Source organism: Leucopleurus acutus, assembly GCF_964270905.1.
Source record: "Leucopleurus acutus genome assembly, chromosome: 7".
In the NCBI taxonomy this organism is placed as follows: domain Eukaryota; kingdom Metazoa; phylum Chordata; class Mammalia; order Artiodactyla; family Delphinidae; genus Leucopleurus; species Leucopleurus acutus.
This window is the reverse complement of record NC_139150.1, coordinates 108,375,948-108,392,755: the sequence shown is the minus strand read 5'-3', so window position 1 is coordinate 108,392,755 and position 16,808 is coordinate 108,375,948. Positions and strand designations below refer to the sequence as shown.

The window sequence follows — 16,808 nt, the reverse complement described above, 5'->3', positions numbered from 1 at the left end:
CAAGATCTTAAAACAGCAGCATCCCTGGACCTGCAAGAATTGCCCACTTCTACAGCAAGGCAATGGGAAAACCTGCGGTCCTTCCTCTTTCTTATGCAAACAGAAGCAGCAACGTTTGCAGCTCTACATTCAGTACAACTCAAAGGTCTTAAAACGACAGGTTGAAAAGAATTGGCTAAAAGACTTACCTTGCCTCGGGAGAAGGTAATGTGGTTTTCTAACACAATCCCATCACTGTCCTAGGTTAGTGGTTTTCCATTCTGGCCCCAAAATAACCTGAGGGAGAAGTACCCACACCAGGAAAGGTCACCAGTGTATGTGCCCACGAGGGGATCTTAGGAAGTCACGTCAGTGGGGTTGGGTTCGGGGAGGGGGGCGACATCTGACAACTGTGGACGGAGATCTGCTCCCAGAAGGCATTACTGAGAGTAGGATAAGGGTTTTTTGACCCCTAGGTAAAGGAATCTCCTGTTGGATAAGCAAAAATCAAAAGCCGAATTCAGTAAATAACAATTTATGTTTTAAAGTACTCTTCCTGTACACCCATAAACTCTAAATATAGAACTCTATTTTTTTTAAAAAGGCGGGAGACTTTCAGGAAGTTAATTCATGAATATTATGTCTTTTTAAAAATGTAATTGGTCTAATGTTTTTTTAATTGGTAATATAGTCACATGGCTCAAAATTAAAAAGGTTCCATTTGTACACCCACGTCCACAGCAGCACTATTCACAAGTCAAGAGGAGGAAACAACTCAAGTGTCCATGACGGATGAATAAACAAAACGTAGTACACACATACAATGGAACATTATTCAGCATTAAAAAGGAAGAAGTCATATCACAGGCTACAACATGGATGAACCTGGAGGACATTATGCTAAGTGAAATTAGGCAGTCACAAAGAGATGGGTGCGGTATGATTTCCACTTACATGAGGGATCTAAAGTAGTCACATTCATAGAGACAGATCTGAAGTAGTCAGATTGGGCTTCCCTGGTGGTGCAGCGGTTAAGAATCCACCTGCCAGTGCAGGGGACACAGGCTCGAGCCCTGGTCTGGGAAGATCCCACATGCCGCAGAGCAACTAAGCCCGTGCGCCACAACTACTGAGCCTGCACTCTAGAGCCCGTGAGCCACAACTACTGAGTCCACGCACCACAAATACTGAAGCCCGCGCGCCTAGAGCCCGTGCTCCGCTACAAGAGAAGCCACCGCAATGAGAAGCCCGCTCACCACAATGAAGAGTATCCCCCGCTCACCACAACTAGAGAAAAGCCCACGTGCAGCAACGAAGACCCAACGCAGCCAAAAATAAATGAATAAATAAATTTATTAAAAAAAATAATAAAGTAGTCAGATTCATAGAGACAACGGCGGTTACTAAGGGCTGGGGGAGGGTGAAGTTCGGAGTGTTGTTTAATGGGTATAGACTTTCAGTTTTGCAAGACAAAAAAATTCTGAAAATCTGTTTCACAAGAAGGTAAACAACAACTTAACACTACTGAACTGTACACTTAAAAATTGTTAAGGCAGTAAAAACAAAACAAAGTAAATCTTAACTTTAACCTCCCTGTATTTTAAATGTATTTTCTTGTTATTTAATGGATTAATAAAGAAGCACAGAAAGGACAATGAAAACTGGTTAAGGTGGTGAAAAATTCAAAAAGTTCCAAGGCACAGATGGTGAAAGTCCTTTTCTCACCCTTTCCCCTCACCTCTCCAGTTATTCCCGACGGGCAATCAATGCTACAGGTTCCTTGTGAATATTTCCAGAGAGAAATTAAATATTTCCAAATGCATATAATCTTTTCTTCTCTTTTTTTTACACAAATACAGTGCTACACACACATCCTGCACTTATAAATGTCTTGAAGAGGATACCATACCATTACATAATGAACTTCCTAATTTTTTATGCTGGCAAGATATCATATTGTTTGTACCATGTGAACACAAACACTGCCCTAATAATGCGGATATAGATTTACAATTTTGGTTGGAATAATTAGTTCCAACGACACAACAGTGCTGCAACTAACATGTGCCCATAGAATATATTCTATATTTGTAGAATAAATTCCTAGAAGTTAAATTTCTAGGTCAAGGGTATCAGCTCTGTAATTTGTCAGATATCACAAAAGGCTCTCCATAAAGGTTGTACCAATTTACACTCCCATCCACAGGTATCAGAGTTCCTGTTTCCCCACACCTGGGAGTATGTTTGTTTTCTTAGCTCGTTTAAGTAAAAAAAAAAAAAAAAAAAAAATAGGGAGGGATACTGAAGAAAGTGTTATCTAAAGCTGTCTCCTGTGCATCATTTCACCTGAGCGCTTAGAAAGTACCTAACAAATGTGGCTTGACCTTTCAATGGGACACCCCTGGGCAGGTGACAGATCTCACTAGAAGCAGTGACATATCCCTGGCTATGCCCCCCTCCCCAGCCACACACACACCTTCCCCATTTAAATAGTTCTCAGGGCAACACCACAGACCAGCCCCAGCTCTGACTGACCTGCTCAGGGTGGTAACGGAAAGTCAAACAACTTTGGTTTCTCAAAGACTGACGAATGATTCTCTAGCCAAAAAAGCTACCTACGACGAGTTGATCTCACAAAGTTCCCTACATAAATGCACTGGCTCTGAAAGCAAGTGGCTTAATTGATAAGCAGTCCCCAAAAGATCCAGAAAACACTTCAGAGTCTTCCACCAACCTATACCACAAACAAACTCTTAGAACACCGTGAATGAGGCAAAGCTTTCAAAGAAACCATTTGGCTAACACTGAGTGATATACATGCATTTCTTTGTGTTGTTATTTTTTTTTAATCAACCTTAAAATGATTCAAAACTGTTGCACTCCTTTGAAATTATAACTGCTTGTTCTTCTATTACACAAAAGAATTGTTATTCCATCATAAACTATATTTTCATAGCTTTTCCAGTAACATCTACCACAATGTTATTTTCTTTAAGGCATAGTCTCATATAATTTCCAGTTTCCTTTTCAGCCTTAAGTATTTACAAGCATTAATTGGTACAAAAATCAACGTTATTGTGGTGTAATGTACACACAATAAAACACTCCTATTTTTTTTTTTTTTTTGCGGTACGCGGGCCTCTCACTGTTGTGGCCTCTCCCGTTGCGGAGCACAGGCTCCGGACGCGCAGGCTCAGCGGCCATGGCTCACGGGCCCAGCCGCTCCGCGGCATGTGGGATCTTCCCGGACCGGGGCACGAACCCGTGTCCCCTGCATCGGCAGGTGGACTCTCAACCACTGCGCCACCAGGGAAGCCCAACACTCCTATTTTAATAGTATACATCCATGAATTCTGACAAACGGATATGCCTACGTTAACAACCGTGATCGGGATCTCTAAAAGGAGACAGCTATATCATCCCGCCACAGCTAACTCACAGGCACACCAACGCAGACCAGAGCCCTTGAAATGCAAGAGTCCCCAGCACAGCTCCACTGGCAGATGGCCACACGGTGTCTCCTTAAGCACTTTCAGTGCCCAGGGGTGCATGAATAAGACATAGCCATTCCATTTCAACAGCTACAGTCCTGTGTGCAAAAGTGTTCTTCTCAAAACTAATGTCTGCTCACCTAGAGCAACACAAAGTTAAAAGGACATAGAAAAAAAAAAAAGAGAAAAAAAAAAGGACATAGACTTTTGCCTTTTAGATATTTATACACAGACACTCTCTCCCTCTCTTACCCACCCTGGGACTTCTCCAACGGAAACTGCTCCAGTGGTTTCCCAAGGCTTCAGGAACCCTCTCCCATCTGGCTCACGCCTCCCCAGAGCCCTCCGGTGGGTCTCTTCAGCAGCCGTGGTGTGTGGTTTGACCTGGGCAGAGGACTGCAGCAACTCCCTCCTGGATCTCCACTGAAATATTTGCTCAGTGCCCAGCGTGTGCCAGGCACTTACACATGGGTGAGATTCTGTACCTGGTCTCAGTAAGGTCACATAATTCCATCAGTGCAGCCTAATTCATGAATTCAATGGTTGTGTCAGGGCTCATATTGAACTTGGAATGAATTAAAGTTTATATACATGGCAGTCAAGGCAGAGTCATTCCTTCCACCCTAAGTCCAGAGCTCTACAGAGGCCCCTGTTTGCTTTTATTACTTTGCTTTTTGCCTTATTCCAATAACCAACAAAAGAACTCTGGCAAGATATGAACTATTGTTAATACTAACGTTTAATACTTCATAGAGAAATGAAGGTGGTCTCTTTTTTCTCCTCTTTGAAATTAAAAAGTTTCTGTGTGAAGAATGAGTTAATCTGTGTGGTTTCACCTATGGTGATAAATACATCATTTAAACAAAGCCAAGCTGGGTTCTATTATTTCATGGTACCAGACAGTGTGACAGTAAATGAGGGCATGCATTTTCTTTCTTTTTTCTTTTATTTTTTTCTTTCCAAATTGCAGGTACTTTTCCTGACAAACTTCTATTTACCCTTCAGCACCAAGTGCAGACAGCACCACTCAGGTGAAGACTTCCAGATTCCTAGACAGAGGGAGGTACACCTCTGTCTTCTCTCCTCTGCTCTCAGCTCATGGCCATAGCCCATTGCTGGGTCACTCACCTGTCTTCACGCCTGTTTAGGGGGACCAATTATCCCCGTTTGTTGGGGGCCTGTCCTAGGTTTAGCACTAAAAATCCCCAATCCTAAAAAGCCCTCAGTCTTGAGAAAATCAGAAAAATTGGTCACTCTGCCATGACAGTGACTATTTACTCAAATAGCCATCATTTATGTGCCCAAGCCAAGAACTTCACAAACGTTACCTTATTTTTCTAATTTAAAACAACACTAAAAGTAGTTACAACCATCCCATTATACAGGAAAAGAGAGGAGACTGAGAGAGGTAAGTACCTTGCCCGAGATCACAGGGGCACCCGAAATTGAATCTAGGTTTGCCTTTGTCATACCTCACCCTGTACTGCCATCTTAGGACCCAGTGGCAACTCCCCACAGCAAGCTCTCAATAAACACCACGGACTCAGTCATCACTTGTCATCATCCTTCCATCACTCAGCATCAGTTAACATGTCAGTTATGGTCCTCGATAAAGCTACCAGGCATTAACAGGAGGGTCCATGTGATAGGAGGAACATATAAAAAGCACATGTACATATGCTGCTTTTAACTGGCTTTTATGCAAGTACCACCCGCAGAACATGCTGGAGATCTGAATGCCAACAAACTCAACGTGCCTCCTGTTCCCTCACACAGGTAATGTGGAACCATTCACCACCTGACCACTTAAAACACCTGGCTGTGTACAGAAGAGAAAATCCCATTGCTTGGCCAGACCCCAGGGCTGTCTTCAGGTGGGACTTCCTGAAGTAGTGGGACAGAGCACCGCGTGCCAGGAAGACAGGCCACACTTGTCAGCAAGGGGGCCCTCCTTAAAGGTCGGCTTGCCATCTGTTGACACTGGAGTGTGGGAAACACTACTGACTCCAACACCCTCCGGCCTGGTATGGGTTACATTTGAGAATCTAAATACTCACTGTGTGCACTCCTCACACCGTATTATTTTTTTTTTTTACATTGTTGTGGCTGTAACTCTCATGACCACAAAGAATCCCCCCCCCCATCTTTGGATGTCAGACTTCTCTTTTTGCCCTAACCAAGCACCAAATTCTCAGTCCAGGATCACAAGGGTTAGGAAGCAACCTCCCCACCCCTCCCCCAAGTTCGAAGAAGTGAAACTGTGTGGACCATTCCTCCCTATTTTAAAATAGAAGTTCTAGAGGGAGCTCTAGAGAGAACTCAGGAGGGTTCTAAGAACGTGGGTCCTGAGGGGCCCACGCCCAGCATGCTCATCTCAAGCTGCCATTGTATGGAGATGCTGCCGAGCTATCTCTCAAGGTCCTCCCGAGGGTCTCCAGGAGCCTGGGGAGGGGCGGGCCCTCCTCTCTGGGGGTGCCGTCTGGCTCCCCCGTGACGGGGAGGGGGAAACTGGGAGCCACAGCTCCAAGCCCCGGCGCCACATCCACGGTTATCAGTTTACCTGAGATGTGTATTTGGGCGGACACCCCTGGGGATCTTCCCCAGGCCACCCAGGGTCTGAGGATAAATTAAAAGCTCTTCAAAGCCTGGACCCTTCTCGGAGCCAGCCCAAGACTGGAAACCTGGGAGGAACAGACTTTACTCTTCAAAGTGAGAACAAATGCGAAAGGATTTAGCACTTAGTAGGTAGTCAATAAATGTTAACTTTGTTGCTCAAGTCTGGGCTTCCCCTCCCCTACAAGAGTAGTCTCCATCCAAGCCCGATCCCGTCCCTTCCTGAAATTCCACAGGACCAGAGGTCATTTGCATTTTGAACTAGCGTTGCCACTTCCTTTCTCTCTCAGCCTGAAGCGCCGAAGCCCTTCCTCGGACTTCATTTTGTTCATCTGTAAATGGGAGCAAGGGGCACACGTTTGATGTCCTTCCCAAGTCTGACATTCAAAGAAGCTATTAAAATTGTGCCCATTACGATTGTAATTTCTAATCTCAGCCCTCGGGACCGGACGAGGCTGAACACTTGGACCTGCGGCAAAGTCTCCACTTCAGTCGGGCATTATAAAGATGCACCTCTGGGCTTCCCGCGTTCCTGGACACCGACCTGGAGTGCGCTTCCAACGCAGCCCTGGGCACCTATGCCCCGCCGACCAGCACATGGTCACAACACGCTCTGGCCCCGAGGCACCCACCTGGCACTGATCCCAGTTCAACCCATCTCCATTGTTAGGGTCCCTCATTTGTTCCCGGTATGAACTCCCCGACAGGAAAATCTTCTGCCACCCCGAGGGATCCTCCAACTGGCCCGCCAAATGGCCCAGAAGATGTTGGGCCCAAGCCATGTAATCAGTTCCCTGCGGAGGACGCTGAGCAACGGCCGAGAGGAGGCGGGAGCAGAAACCCGATGCTCCCAGCACTGTGCAGCGGGGTCGCCCGGCGCCTTCCGCAGTCACCTACAGACGGGCGCTGCCCGGGCGCACGTAGACCCAGACACACCCGACGCCCGGGGCCACCCTGCAGTCGTCTCTCCCTTTCAGAAAAGGATCTAGAGGGCAAGCCCGCCCTCACTAAACAGAATCTGGGTTCCGTGGGGCTGTGACCTTCACCGCCGCTACCGCCCGCCCCGGCCGCCAGGTTCTGTCTCCCAGTTTGCTTTCCTTGGAAAAACTCACGTATCCCCTCTATCCCCTGCCCCCGCCCCCGCATACCTGTGAAAAATTAAATGTCCCAAACAAGGCTCAGGACTACCTCTGTTCCAGCCCCGGACCGCCCGGGGACGCGCGCTCAGCACTCACCGAGATTGGGGTGTCGGGTTGCAGGGTTGGCCCGGCCGGGCAGGCTGTGCAGAACCGGGCTGTCGAAGGGACCGGCGGAGGCCGCGGCGGCCGCGGCCCAGGACGCGCCCACGTCGGCCATGTAGGCGGGGTAGGGGCTGGAGTAGGAGCCCGCGAAGCCGGCTCGCCCGTACTGCTCGCGGCCCGCCAGGCCGGCGCCCGCCGCTCCGCCGCCACTGCTGTAGGCCGCGGCTTCCCGGGCCGCAGCAGCGGCGGCGGCAGCGGCCAGGGACCCGGTGGTGCCCGGGAAGGAGAAGCGCGGCGACACTGGCGGCGGGGTGTAGGCGGCTCCCTCGGCTCCCGCCTGGCTCCAGCCCGGGCTGCCCTGCTGGGTCCCGGGCCCTGCGCCCGACGGCGCGGCCCCTGAGCTGCCGCCCGAGGCGGCCCCGGACACGGTGCCCCCGCCTCCGCCCTGGAGGTAGGACAGGCCGAGCACGGAGGAGGGCACCCGCGGCGTGGGCACGTAGACCGGCGAGGACGCGGCGCCTGCGCCGTGCATGAAGGCGCCCGGGCCGCCCGCCTCGTAGGGGCCCGGAGGGGGGCCGTGGTTGGCGGCCATGGCCAGGCTCTGGTACATCGCCCCGCGCGCTCGCAGCGTCCGAGTCCTCAGGACAAGAAGCAGTGCGGGGAGAGAAAATAATAATACAAAAATAAAAAGACGAATAATGTACAAGTCAGGGGCTGTCACAAAAATGAAGATCAAAAATCAAAGGTTAAAAAAAAAACAACACGAATCCTTCAAAAATATATACGTATTAAATCCAGCATTGAGCCAAAGACTCTAGGCTCTGGTTTACTCAGGAATATCCCAAACTGAATTTGCGGTTGTTCCCGGAGGTGGTGGAGGAGGGGCCGAATCCACTGCAGGAACTGGAGGTCGCGAAGACGCGGGGTAGCGCCCGGGCGCGGGCACGGGGCTCCAGCCGGGGGCACGCGTCCTGGCCTGTCGCTGCGCGGCACCGCCGTCTTCAGGACACCCCGGCCTGCGGTGCAGGGTGCGGGAGGCTGGCTCCAAGGCCGAGGGCCGGGCTGGCTCCTTTCCTCCGAGATGCAGCCGCGTCTAAAGAGGGAATGACAAAGAGGGAAATAAGTTCATCCAGAGCTTCCAGAGCCCATTTCCCCTAAACTTGGTTGCTTCTCCCGCCCTGCAAACAAAATCGCCACTCTCGGGGGCCCAGCTTCGGAGGCCACCCGGCTCCGCGGGAAGCTATTCTGCAGAGGCCGTGGGGTCCGGCTGCCTGAGGGAAGCCTCGGGGAGGGGCGATTTAGAGACCCGGGGCTTCCCAGTTATTGGACATGAAATTACTGGTTATGATCACGCTCATTTTTTTTTTTTGTATTGCTTGTCAGGAAGGACTTTAATTTTACCCTATTTCTAGCATATTCTTGTCACAGTATTTTAAAAGTCCAAGGGTTTCCGGTTTCCACACAGAACCTAGACCTAAGAAATCTCGCCCCATCTCCTCCGTCCCCCCACCTACCCCCAACTGATCCTGGCCATGAAAGAACTTTAGATTGCCCATGGAAGACAAGGACAAGCTTTATAAAAACCAGCAGCCTAAGAAATTTTTGTTTGCAATCTTTTTTTTTTTTTTAACTAGAGGCAGAGTCTAAATATTTATAAGTGAGCACAGTGTCTGCTAAATCTCGGTGAAAAAGTTTGTGGAATCTCTTATCCATACGCTATATCACGTGGACATCAAATCAGACAAGATACACGTTTCTCACAAATAGTTTTATTTTGGAGATTTTGCAGACGGGATATTAAGAAAAGTAAGAGGAATGTACAAAGTCACTTTACAGAACTACAGTACTCACTGAACCATTCCAATTCATCGAACGGGTTTTTCATATGGAATCACTGATCCACCCACATATGGAATCAGAACACCAATGAGACTGCTTGGGGGAAAGAACAGTTTGTAGGACTTGATTATATCCTTGTATCCTGTGTTTTTATTTCACCAGGCAATTTTTCTGATAAAACTAAGCACTACGCGTTCTGAAGCACCTGCTTAGCTCCAGGTCATTTTCTCCACAATTCCACTAAGTAAAAGTGTCTCTCCTCATTTTACAAAAGAGGGGACTGAAGCATCGAAAAGTTTTGAAACTCCTTTAAGATCGAAGTACAATAAAGGGGGTAGGGGACAGGATCTGTAGAACTCCAAGGGTTTAAGGCTGTCCAGTCCATGCCCACTTTTCTCCTTAGGAGAGGCAGCTACCCTTAACATTTTTTTTTAATTGCAGTAGTAGACTTACAGATATATTAACTGAACTATGTACTAAATCCAGACTCTGCCACTTACTGAATGAATGACTGTAGACACATTTACTTAACCTTTCTGTGTCTCAGTTTCCTCATTTGCAAAAATTCAAATATTAAAGGTAACTATCTTGTATGGTCATTGCGAGGATTATAAATTAATATATGGAGAGCACTTATAATAGGGCCTTATAAAACTTTTATAACAGGCACAAAGAAAATTCTATACAATTGACTATTACTTTTACTACAATGTATCATGAGAAAATGCTTCAGATGTATTATGTACTATAATAAATGGTCATCTTTATTCTTGTAAAAAAATTCTGGAAAAGGAATGTCTAATACATACTATATAATGCTTTTAACCGCTTTTGCAACATCACTAATAATAATAATGTTATAGAACAGTATTATGCAGTCATATGTTAACTCCTAAGTGGTTTATTATTTGCTTTCAAAACTATACAATAAGTTATTGGTTTGGGGAACATTTCCTTCCAATAAGAAGTTTAGTTAGAGGATGAATATTTAAAAATTTGACCTGAGATCACCAACTTTCCCCTTTGAAAATGAAGGCAAAAAATTAATACCTATAGGAATCTCTGGGCTTCAGTAAGTAAATACATAGGTTTACCTTAATAAAATATTCGGTATTTGATTTAAAAATCAAATAGTTGACCTATTTCATTGTATTTTCTGGAATACTCCTGCAGTTCTAAAACAAATGTCATAAGTTTCTTTTCTCAGATAGCTGCAGGAAAGGAAGATTTATAATTTTGTAATCCAACTTCCAATATACATACAGATGCTAACTTAAGCTTTAAAATGGAAACGCTGAAAACGCCATAAATCTAACATCTGTCTTTATTACATTCTCTGCCTTTTTAAATGGCTGATACATTACCTCAGAGTTGGATTACTGAACAATAGAGGGGGAAAAAATACCCCTCTATACCTTTCTGTTAAGACAAGAAGTGAACTACTCCCTTTAAAAGACTCTTGCTTGTTTCTGTAATTGACCTCCTCGCAGGCCATCCCGGGAGGGAGCGGAACGAGCTCCTGAGAATGGCAGAAGAGGTCTGGCCTTGCTGTGGGGATCCGGGCTTATGCCCCAGTTTTCCGTATCCTGCTCATCACCCATCCCAGTTCACCCAAAATTCACAAGCCAGACAGGAAAGCTTTCTTCCTTTTGCTGAGTGAGCTCACAGCCCTTTTCTGATCTACTTCTGAGAGCGGAGAGGATCGAGAGCGTCCTAACGTTCCCGTGCATTTACAGGTCGCTCCTGCTGCTTCGGTTCAGCTGGCGCCTTCGCCCTCGGCCTGCTGCGCAGAAAACTGTCACACCCGAACGCACAGCCAAGCCGGCAATAACGGACCTGGTCGCTGCGGGGGACGTGGAGATCCAGAAGTGGAGGGGGGAGTATCAGCCCGTCACCCCAATAAAACCTTTCTCTCTTTAAAAGCCTGAAACCTGCTCTTGGCTGCAGTTCCTTTTCTGAGAAACACAGGAAATCCTTCCCCGAGGCGCTTTCCCAACCTTCCCGGCAGCGCTGGCCGCGACTCCCACCGGCCCTGGGACTCTCACCACCCTGTTCCCCCAATCGCAAGGCCCCTCATTCTTTCAACCTGGCGGCAGTCTACCACCTTGGGCATCCTCCTCTCCCCTGGGTGACCCCCGCCCCCAGCCCAAAGCCAAGAGACATAATTTCGTGGACCGGGGTAGCTAGCCATGGCCAGCTGAGGGACATCACTGCTCTCCGCCGGGTTCCCGCCCTCAGCCAATGTGGGTTTAGTCCCCTGGACCCCAGATAGGAAGACTGGGAGGCATAAAAAGTGCGGGCGCTCAGCAGCTATTCCCGACTTCGGAGCGCCTCCCCGGGGCCCGAGGCCCAGTTGCGCCGCCTCCTACCGCCTGTCACCCACGGGCGACACTCCTCCGTCTGACTCCCTCCGTGTTCGAGCCACCGTGCAGCCTGTGCAGGGTAGTCGGTCAGGGGTATTTCTCGCGGCCACCATCGCCACCCAGGCCCAGGCCTGCGAGATGCAAACAAGGTCTGAGAAATCTGCACGCGGGGGCGGGGATTAAACACGTTCAAGTTCACACAAAAAGAATCCAGAAGCACTTCGAGTATCCCTGTCCGCTTTCCCCCAAAATCTTACTCTGCTTTGAAGAAGCTGCTAAGCCAAAGCAGAGCCGGCTTTGGGCAAGGTTAGGGCGAGGGGGATGACCAACGTCTCCCTTCCATCCGCTGGTTACCTCTCTACTCCCAAGCAAACAAGCGCGGAGGAGACGGGAAAGAGCAAGGAGAGGTGCGGAAGAAGCCGTACCTGCAGCGGCTCGAGCTTCCTGGAGGCCGGCGCGCGCTTCCCTGGGCGCCGCGGGAGCTTCGGCGGTGGCGGAGCTCTCGCAGCCTCCCTGCCGGCCGCCTCGGAGTCCCCCAGCTCGCGGCGCCGATCCCCTCGTCCCTGCGCTCCCGCTCGCCGGCGCTGACTGGCCCGCGGGAGTCACGTGCAAGGACAGGGGGCGGGGGTGCGCCGCGGCGGTCTGCACCTCCGCTGGGCGCCTAGCTGCGGAGCTGTTCATAAAACTCCCCTAGCAGGCAAAGTCCAGGCGCAGGGATCTCCTCGGAAGACGCCGAAGTGCGACCGCCAGGGCGCGCGGGCTTCACCCACCGCCCTGCCTGAGGTCGATTCGGTTTGCGGTTTTGCCCAGGGTCAGCTTTATTAACGAGTCGTCTCTCTCCCACCTCCTCCCCTGCCTTCCACCTCCTCCCTCCTCCCCACGCTTCCTGGTGGTCCGGTTCCAGCCGCGGCCCCGGACGCGGGGGGCGAGGGGCGGGGCTGATAACGGGGAAGGTGACCTCTTGGGCGCGACCCCGGCTCGGGTGTGGGGCCCTGGGTCACCGGGGGTGCCCGGCTGGTTGCAGGGCTCCGGGTGATAGTGGGTAGTGGGATTCTCCTAGCCTCAGATTCTGGGGAGGAGGAAGAGACACCAAACTTGAGATTGCCCCCCTCAATCAAAGCGCGGACACCTAAGCCTCCCTTTCACCTTCGCAGTAGCCCGGGGAGTCGGCCAGGCTCCTGCGCTCAGTTTTATGTTCATGCAGATAAAAGTGCACGCTTTCAGGGCGAAGCTTCCCAGCTCCCGCGGCCTCCTCCCTTCAGATCTTTGCGTTTTCTCTGCTGCCTGCGGCGCCGCAGCTCCAATCCAAGGGACTTAGGGACTTGGGGAGCTCGGCAGTCCAGCGGAGTTTCTCCGCCGAGAGGACTCTTCCAGCGGCCTCAGCCCCCCTGCCTAGAGCGGGGGCGGGGAGGGTGGCAGGCCTGAGTTTGGAGTCGGCGTCAGTGCCTAGAGGCCCCAGCTCAGCGGGGCTGCGAGCCGGAGAGTCCCTCAGACAGGTCTAAAGGTTAATAGAGCAATCACAGGGCCCTATTACCGCGTAAAAATAACCCATCGATTACCGCAGCCTTCAGCTCCAGATAACAGCCGGCCGGTGGCTCTCAAGCTTTCGGTTAAACTTCCCCCCCATCCCCCATAAGGTCGCGTTTCTCTCCCTTGCGCAGGTTTCTCATACCAGATTGGAGGGGTCGGGAGGGGGCCGGGGATACCACCCTGAAAGAAACCTGTGCGCCTCCGAAGTAAGGGTACGGGCGAGACCCGCTTCCGCAGTCTGTAATCGGTCGTGGATTCCCGGCCTGCGCGAGGGCAATCCGGGCGCTGAGGCCGAGGCTAGGACGCGGGGCTGATTGGAAGGAAACCCCCCAAAGGGATCGTGGCCAACTCGTGGGGATTCTCAGGAAAATCCCGGAGGAAGGACTGAGCGCGGCTGCGCGGGGAATTCTCTTCCCCGAGCTGAAGGTGCGGAGGTCCAGAGGGGCTCAGGCCGAAGGGAGAAAACTGAGGCGCTCGGCAGAGCGGCGGAAGGGCTGAGCGCCCGCTGGACTCACCGACGCCGCTCCCTGGGCCGCTGCCCGCCTGGCCCCTTCGCGCCCGGGAAGCTGAGGGTGGCGTGCTAGGGGTCCCTTCTCCAGCTTCCTCCAGCTCCTCGCCAGCGCCTTGCAGAATTTGGGGCTGCAGATCCCAGGCCTGGGAACTTAAGAGGGAGGTGGTCCTGGGGATCCCGGAAGCTGGACCTGGGTAAAGGCGGTTTCGCGGGGACACTCCGACCGGCGCACTTTCTGATGCAGCCGAGAAGGGCACGCGACCCCTGTGCTCTTTGAAACGGGTCCTCCTTCCCCCTGGGGTGAGCGAGAGAGCCACGAAGCCAAAGGCCTGCGCCAGGGGCCTACGAGGGCTTTCTGAGGAGTTGCAAGGCTGAGCTCGGAAGAGCAGGAAGCTGCCCCGGCATCTCTTCTCCCTGGGAATTTGTGGCTCCAGCGATGCCCCATGTCTCAGAGCTGCCTCCCGCGCGCGACCCCCAGAGGGCGAAAGGGTCTGAACCTGGAGACTGGGCCTTGGGACTTAGCATCTGGCGGAGCGGCCATCTGAGCGTCCTCCCCAAAGCCAAGGACGCGGGCCGCTCCCACGCGGGCTGCTACCTTCGTAGTGCCGGGTCGGCCGCTGCGCCAGAGCGCGTGTGCTGAGGGTCGCAGTAGCTGGGTGACCAGCGGCCAGCCTCGCCCCACTCCCCCCCCCCACAGCCTCCCGTACAGTGGTGGGGGCAATAGCAGGCCCTGCTCTGTGTGGCTGTTGTGAGACCCCTGATGGAAGAGACTGCTCTTTCGAAGCGCTTCCTTTCGAGGAACCCCGGATGCACCAGGGGGGCGCTCCTGGCCAGCCCTGCGACAGAGCTCCTTTACAATACCACCGACACACCCCAGCCCCCCAGCCCTGTCCGCGCTCTCCTGGTGGGCTGAAGCCTGGGAGTCCGTCAAAAATTCCTTGCTTCTAGGAAGATGCCTGGAACCGAGAATTTTGTGTCTGTGTTCTGCGTTTTTCCCCTCCCTTTGGGCCCAGCGCCCCAACTTTCTCCCCAGAGGGCTCAGCTCAAGGACGGTCCCGAGAGTGGCTGGCGAGCGGCCCGCTCTTTTAGGGTGTTTCGTTTTCCTTCGCTCCCTCCCTCCTTCCTTCGCTCACCCCCTCCCTCCTTCTTTCGCTCACCCCCTCCCTCCCTTGGGCGAGGCGGGAGCAGCCGCGGCCGCCGCGCCGTTGCCAGGAGCGGAGAGCATTTCAAGGCCTCGCTGGCCCGCCGGCTGGAGGAGGTTTATCGGCTGCCGCTAAGTTCCCAGGCTTCTCCCTCGCTCAGGAGGCCGCTGGGAATGGAGTTGGGGGTGTGTGTGCGTGTGGTGTGCTCTGAGGTTCGGACTCCTGGCTATTTTTAAGGAGATGTCTCTGGGCTGGCCTGGGATATGGCCCAACCCCATTCATGCCCTCTTTCCACTTTTCTTTCCCATAATCTACAAAGAAAATGTAATACTGTAAAGTCTTTGACCTCTTTTTTACTAAGGGCCTGGGTCTAATGAAGAGTCAAGTCGTGAAATTTAGACAAATAAGAATTACTAAGATGTGCTATTCGATTTAAAAAAAAAAAATCTCTCCAGGACACAAGACTAAGTTGCCGGAAATTTTTGCTCCATTAAGGCCTCTGGGACTTGACCGGTCCATACCTTAGAGACGTATTTGTAGGGCAGGACATGGAGTACAGAGGAATCGGAACTCTAGTTCCCTGAAAAAAAGTTAATAAACAGTGGACGATGGGATTCACAGCGACAACAGCGACGGTCTCCCCGGGCGGGGTTCTCCGGAGTCCCTGGCGGGACCCAAGCGGGCTTGCTTTAAGCCGAGCGCAACGCCGGGGCCACAGTCTCAGTTCTGGCTGGTGCGGCCGCCGGGCACCCTGCGGAAATCAGCCTCGGCAGCCGCCAGCCCTGAAAACCAACGACGCCTGAAAGAACAGCAGGCCCCCAAAGTCTTCTAATCGGGAGCAAGAAACCCGCAGAGAGACAGGACCGGGGAGGGCACTGGAAAAGTCACCCCTCGTCCTGTGTAACGAATTCCTCCGACATATAGACGCATCTCTGCGAGCTTGTACCTAAGGGCTCCGGGACAGACGGGCAAAGGGACCCGCGCTGAATGTTTGCCGGCTCCTGTCCCCACGCGGCCCTCCAATTCCCCCGCCGGGCCTGGCGCCGCCGGCACGATTCCTTCTCCCTCTGCGACAGTCGGTCCTCACTCGCGGGGCCCGCACTACACCCAGCGTCACGCCACACCCCACCCCGCGGGTGGAGCACAGAGGATCCGGGTGCGGAGCAGGGCCGTCGCCCGCGGACGGAAAAATGGAGAACGAATTAAGCTGCGAGGCTGGTAGAACTTCTTTCCCTCCCGAGCCCCTGTGCCTTGGCAGCGGGAATTCTTGGGGGGGGGGGGTTGAGACCCCCTCCCCGGGAACCGAGCTCTGCCCACCAGGAAGCGCTCATCAGCCTCCTGCCGGTGGACGTGAGGAGAGAAGTCAGCCACGCTTCTTAATTCTGTCTTGCTTGTAAAAATACTACTCGGTGCTGCAAGGCGAAGCCATGCTCTGTCTCGGAGATCGCAAACGCTTCCTGCTGCTTCCGGCCCTGAGGACTAGAGTTTCTGGCACACCCTACCATATTTCCAGATTACAGAACACTTTCAAATTCCATTTTTTTTTCGAGGAAACAACAACATCGCCGCGCTAGAGGGAGGGAGAGAAGATGTTCCCATCCTCATACAAACGGGAACTAGGAGACCCAGAGAGATTAAGACACTTGTTGGAGGTGGCAAAGCCGGGGCGCTCTGCAATAGGTCTCGAATCTAGATTTCTGAGTCTTAGTTCTTTCATCCATTCTACTTATTATCGAGTTTCTATAACGAAACGCTTTTTAAAGCCCTCGTTTTGCTTTTCAAGTCTTTCTAAATTTCATTTAATGAGGACGTCTGACATTTAAACATTAAAATCAAGTTTAAATAAAACAGTTCGTGTCTCATAATCTAAGAACCCGTGGGAAGGGAATGAAAAGGAGTCTCCACGTTTTCACCAAGTTCGGGAAGGATGCCAAAAGCTTTCTGAATGGGGAGGGCATTCCTCAGGTCCCGGGGCAGCGGAGGCGAGAACTGAAACCCAGTCCAGGCGCCCGCAAGTCCGGGCTCTGCCGCCAGCGGGTCGCCGAGCACCGGGCGCCCTGCGGCCAGGCTGACGCCCTAGCGTTCGCCCCTCTACCCTC

General features: G+C 51.9%; 1 protein-coding gene across 1 annotated transcript in view; it reads right to left on the bottom strand.

Moving 5' to 3' along the window:
- The window catches only part of GATA4 (GATA binding protein 4), a 52,443-nt gene extending 40,378 nt beyond the window's left edge, over window positions 1-12,065 (bottom strand). Inside the window, exons 1-2 of the mRNA XM_082843178.1 lie at window positions 11,952-12,065; window positions 7,319-8,417 (exon numbers count right to left, since the gene is read on the bottom strand). Of these exons, the coding sequence (XP_082699304.1) occupies window positions 7,319-7,934 (616 nt within the window). The 5' untranslated portion in view covers window positions 7,935-8,417; window positions 11,952-12,065. The remainder of the gene's footprint in view (window positions 1-7,318; window positions 8,418-11,951) is intronic.
- Window positions 12,066-16,808: the final 4,743 nt, after the last annotated feature.